Below are 6,000 nucleotides of genomic sequence, written 5' to 3'. Positions count from 1 at the left end.
TGGATGGAACAATGTACTGTACTGTATGTAGAGCAACACTAATGTACTCTGAGAGTGGCCTTGGTGTCTTTATGGCTCAGTGATTGTCTTGTCTGTCTTTGTGCGTATGTGTGTGTTTGTGTGTATCTGTGCATATACCATACTGTATATACTATATCTGTGTGTGTGTGTGTGTGTGTGTGTGTGTGTGTGTGTGTGTGTGTGTGTGTGTGTGAGTGAGTGTGTGTGTATCTCTCTCTATTTTTAATCTGCACACATACACAGTATATTGTATGTGTGGGTGTGTGTAATCACTTCTCTCCTCTGTCCTTGTTAGAGAAAATCTTTTGGCTCGTCAGACTCTGGAACAAAACATCGTCCACACCGGAGCGACAGACCTGGATGTAGCCATGTTCCACAGAGACGGAGGTAAACACACAGAGACAAACAAACCAAGTACACAAACATGACCATGGTCAAAAACACAATCACACATTTTTAACGAGCACTAGTGACACATTGCCCATTTCTTCATCCCAGGAACTCTATTTTCCTTTACTTTCTCAGTCCAAATGGGTTACATTGAAGATTAAGCTCACATACCAACAAGGAAGAATAACAACTCATCAATCATTTCTTTCTTTCATTTTTACTTTTTCTCCTTCTCTCTTCTCATTTATTGCCTTTCTGCCTCTTTCTTTCTATCTTTGCCTCCCTTTCCTTCTTCTCCCTCTCTTCTCCCAGGTGAGGACTCTGATTCGGACTCAGACCTCTCCATGGAGGAGGAGCGAAGTCTCTCTATCCCTTCCTCTGAGAGCGAGGACAATGTCCGGCTACGTGGGCGCATCCAGCGGCGATTCAAGCGCTCCAATCACAGCGAGCGCCTGCTCACCGAACCCACCCACAACGGCACCAAAGGTAGATGAGAACATTAGTGATTTACATCCACATTTTTTATTGGTGAAAATACAGGCAGAGCACACTTTTTGTTTGAAGGTATGTTAGGATGTTAAAAAAAATTAGGGCCAGATGAAAGTGTGTTGTTGCTTTTTAAGGCATTTCTTTGCTAAGTTAAAAAGTAATGGTTACGTGTCTTGCTCTAGCACGCATTTGATGGATAAATGAGAAAGGCACTTACATGTTTGCACAAAGCACTAGAGCCTATCCTATCTCACACTGGGTGAAAGGAAGAATACACCCTGCACAGGTCACCAGTCTATTAAGAGGACAACACATTTGGACGAACATTAATTTATACACCTTCAGGCCATTAAGAGTCAGTTAAGCTTACCTGCATGTCTTTGGTGTATGGGACAAAACCCACACAAGTGTGGTGTGAATATGTCCATACAGAAAGGCCCTTGTCATCTGCTGTAGAAAAGGTTCTCAGATATGTAGAAACATACAAGAGAAAATGTCAGTGCCAGTAGTCATTAATCAATATCTTCTTTCTTCTGATACACATGAAAAAATATCATGCATAATATATGAGTTTATGCACTTCAAGGTATGTGTTATAAATGTCATGCATATACAATGTTCTGTGAAAGGTTTCACGATGAGAAAAGGCCAGACATGTGCAAATCTATAAATCAATATAAGTAATCAATTCTTAGCTAAATAACCCATCTGGATCACGTGAACTCTATTCAGGGTAAAGCATGGTCCAGAGCTTTCAGTTGAATAGAGGAGGACAGGATCCAGATGGCCAGTACAGTCCAATCAATTCATCAATGCAGTCAAACAGAAGGGCCAGAGCAGTGCTGAGGGATATGGGCTTTTTACTGAAAGGTCACAGTTTGAAGATGACGGCATATTCGTTGTGACAAAGCATTAATCCCCTAATCTATTTAGGAGAGCCATCGACTGGGCAGTGTTAGAGGACTGTGCATAACCGAGTGTTAAGTGTTAAGTGTTAAGTGGACAGCTGAAAAATACTTTTCTTGTTGCTGCATTGTTTAAAACCATGTTAAAGAGGTAAAAAAAAAAAGGCGTGCTGAACTCTTAACGATTAGAACAATATGTGGTTGTCAAAGTAAGTGCTTGTATTTTGTAGTTGTAATGAATAATGATTATTGATGGACAGAAATTAATCTGCAATAATTTTGATAATGGATTAATCGCTATGTCATTTATCAAGAAAAAACTTCAAACATCATCATCATTATTGTAAAGTGAATCTCATAGTTGATCTGAGAAAACAAGCAATGTGAAGACGTCACATTGGGCTCAGATATTTTAAGACTGGTCATTTTATTCACTATTCTTTGACTTAATTTAATTTTAAAAAATTATTGACAGATTAACTGATAATGGAAGGAATCTATAGTTGCAGCCCTGCAAGTGTGACCATACCACTTTATACTGGGATTTTCCAAATGACACTGATTGTCCTAAAGGGTTGATGTAATCACACAAAAAACGAAACATACTGAAAGGGGAACTCCACCATTTGTGGGAGAAGATGTGTACGTTTTCATGGAACAGTGTGTGTTTTACATGTTAAAACCATGATTTTTTCCCATTCGTGATACTAACATTTTTAATTTGTCCTGGTTGTCATTTCATAATGAACATATGCTATTTGTCTCCTGACACCTGCTATATGATACAGACATCTGTTTTGTGTTTGTTAGGATGTACATGCGGCAAAAGATTTTGCATAATGCTTGATGTCAAATTAAAAAGATGAATATGAGGCATAAGTTCATATCAGCAGCTTTGCGGAACTGGTGTTTACTGGCTTTAATAATACATACAAATCATAAATACATTAGTGTGACAGGGATAATAGTGATTATTGTCCACTTTCCCGAAATGTCTCCTTTTTACTTAATGAGCTTTGTTGCTGAACATGTTTGCCACAGCAGATTTCACATCATGAATTTTTGTTCTTTTTGTGTGTGACAGATCTCGATGGCAATGACCTTCTGTCATACTGGCCAGCTTTGGAGGAGTGTGACACACACACCCTGCAGAAGTGGGGATCAGAGCGCCCCCTGGGGGCAGATTACAGCAAGGACGCTGCTAACAACAACCAGCCTGATGCAGCGCTGACCAGTGGGGACGAGAACGGCCTCACCCAGCCACACAGGCACCGCAAGGGTGAGAAAAACACAAAAACAGACACATCCACAAAAACACACAATCTAAGGGCACACTGACATTTTGGATTTGCTTTTAATATTATTGTAATCTTTGTTTTGTTCTTACCCAAATTATAATTCAGCATGAGATAGATTTTTTTTAAATGTTTTAAATTGTAGAGACACTGGCACATGGGAACTGATTATGAAGCATACCTTTAAAAAATGAGGTAACAAACATACAAAAATAATGTTCATTAACAATGTAGTTAACAGATTAATTAACAGATATGTACCTATAAGAAATGTGTGATTTTGTTCTTCTTTCTTTATTGTTGCTATGTTACATTTGCAGCTTTGGAGGGCAAAAATCAAGTGTAATTTTCAGTTTTTATAGTTTTTTGGCTGTGCCTCTTCGGGTCAGTGTCCAGCCTGTATTCTATTCTAAGTATATTATCTTGTTCATTATACTGTTTAATAAAAATCTCCAGACATCCTGTCTTACGGGTCATCAGAAGGAAAGTAGGGCATTTTGCCAAGAGCAAGAAAGGAGATGTTAGCTGTGGAGCTGAATCAGCAAAGCATCATTTAAAAGACAGCTCAGTATCTGAGTCTTTATCTGCTGTACATGCAGTTCGTCTGTTATACATTTTAATTATTTCAGTACACGCTCCCTGTGAACTAGCATTGCCCTCTCTTGTAAGGATGTCCCCCAAAATAATTATATCTTATCTATTATTTTTGTTTTAATTCTTTGTTTATCACATGTGCATATCACGCAGGACTTGGTGTACCGCCACATAAAACTGCAGCTGAGTGGCCCCTATGCATAAAAAATGATTTGAACAACACAGTGTCCTGCTTCAGTCAAGGTCTAAATCTGGCCCTAAAAGCATGGGTGACACTTTTATATGTGCAATATGTTCTATACTCAGAATACATACATATAAAATTGGCAAGTGTGCACATACACACAGAGGCACACACATATGCAAAGACACACTGAGAGTGAGTGAGTGAAGAAATGCAGGCAAAGTTTGAAATCAGTCATGTTGCCTGGAAGCATGGATGACATTTTGAGGAAAGTATTAAAACACACAACACATTTACACACACCCACGCACACACACACACACACACACACACACACACACACACACAGGCTGAAAGCAAGGAACCAATGTATTTTAGTTTCATGACTCATTTTGAAGTCTCCCTCAAGATTTCGAGATTACTCAGATGGTATTTTGATTTATAAAAAAGTTAACCGCGAGCGCAGACCTAAATACGTCATTAGTTAGTTCAGAACACTTCTCTATCCCTAACTTCCTTTTCTTCTCGTCCCCCTTCCACCATCTCACTTCTCCTGCTTACTGCTTTCCCCAACGTCACCTTCAATCCCTGTATCCACTTCTTACTCTCCTGGTGCCTCAATCCTTCTTTAACTTTCTTCGTATTCTCTCCTCCCAGGTATCCTGAAGAATCGTCTTGGCTGTCCCCCAGCACTCCAGGGTCTTTCCAGCATGGGCCGGGTCCCCAGTGAGCTCAACTGGTACCGAACCTCTACTTTGGGCCACCGGGGCGTTCCTGCGGCCTCTTACGGTCGTATGTACTCTGCAACGGCTGGTGCCAGTGGAGGTTCCGGCTCTCTTTCCCAACCAGCTTCCCGCTACTCCTCCAGGGAGCACCTGGACTCGCTGGCCCGGAGGCAGCTGTCCAGGGATCCACTAGGGAGGCAGACGATTGGGGGATCAAGGGACCGGCTGGACTCCCGTGGTTCTAGGGACAACCTAGATCTCTTACCTAGGAGGAGAGAGCTGGGGCAGGGAGCAGGGCTAGGAGCCTTGGGGCTGGAGTCTCAGCGAGTCTCATCCTCCAGGGAGAACTTGACAGGATCCAGGGACAGACTGGACAACCACCACACAGGAAGTGTCCACGCTTCGAGGGAAGACTTGAGTGGAAATGGAGGTGCGGGAATGGAGGGATACCTCAGTGGATCAAGGTCGCAGCTGAACACGCTAACTCGACGGCAGGCCTCGTCCCGGGAGCATCTCGGGGGGCGCTGATGAGCAGTAGGTCGAGAGAGCAGCTGGATACCAACGGAGTCGGAGCCCAGGCTCAGCCGTGTCGGGAGTGGCTCCGCACTCTGCCACCCCGGCAGCCCTCGCACCCCGACCAGCCTCCCTCCTCCTCCCCTCCTCCCCCAATCTCCGAGGAACCCCAGCAAGAGCAGCACCCTGCTTCAGCTCACGTCAGAGGACGACTGGACTCTGCACCTCCCTGTAGGTACCCCGGTCAGACTGTCCCCCAGGTCGCAAGTTCAAATCCTAACCCTCTGGGTCGACAACCATCCAGTGAACATCTGGATATTCTGTCCTCCATCCTGGCATCCTTCAGTTCCTCCGTCCTCACTCCTCCCCCCGCTGCATCTAACCCTGGGCCTAATGGCTCTGCCCACGGACCCTCCCCCTCCCCGCCTCAGTCTGCCACCTCCCATAGCATATCTGAAGTCTCCCCTGACTCAGAGTAAGTCCTTGTGTGTGAATAAATCTGCCTCAAATGACCCTCTCCTTCCATCTTCTTATTCTCCTCATTATGTTGCACTTTGATCCTCTGTAAACATCCTCTTTGACTTTCACATTCCTGCATCTACTCCCATTTCCTCCCCCCTCAGCAGCTCCGTAGGGATCATGTCCACTCTTCAACTCATTGCCTCACCTCTCTTATTGTTCCTTTTCCATCTCTTTTTATCTCAACCATGCTCATCTTACTCATCTCCCTCAGTTCCACTTCATACTTTTCAACTTCTTTATCTTCTAGTCCCTCGTGTCTCAGTCTATTTTATTCTGTTTCACAGTTCTGTCTCCTTCTTCTCTCTTTGTCTTTCTACCTCTAACAGATCATTTCATGTATTTATATTGTCATTTTCATGTCT

The 6,000-nt window shown here is 43.1% G+C and overlaps 1 protein-coding gene across 1 annotated transcript in view; it reads left to right on the top strand.

Annotated features, from left to right (window-relative positions):
* celsr3 (cadherin, EGF LAG seven-pass G-type receptor 3) overlaps positions 1 to 6,000 on the top strand; it is a 107,279-nt gene that overhangs the window by 97,605 nt on the left and 3,674 nt on the right. The window contains 5 exon segments of the mRNA XM_051424460.1: positions 317 to 408; positions 724 to 897; positions 2,890 to 3,084; positions 4,536 to 5,123; positions 5,126 to 5,591. Of these exon segments, the coding sequence (XP_051280420.1) occupies positions 317 to 408; positions 724 to 897; positions 2,890 to 3,084; positions 4,536 to 5,123; positions 5,126 to 5,591 (1,515 nt within the window).

Source organism: Dicentrarchus labrax, unplaced genomic scaffold (assembly GCF_905237075.1).
Source record: "Dicentrarchus labrax unplaced genomic scaffold, dlabrax2021, whole genome shotgun sequence".
In the NCBI taxonomy this organism is placed as follows: Eukaryota; Metazoa; Chordata; class Actinopteri; family Moronidae; genus Dicentrarchus; species Dicentrarchus labrax.
The sequence above is the reverse complement of the archived record's forward strand: the minus strand, read 5'-3'. Positions and strand labels throughout refer to the sequence as shown.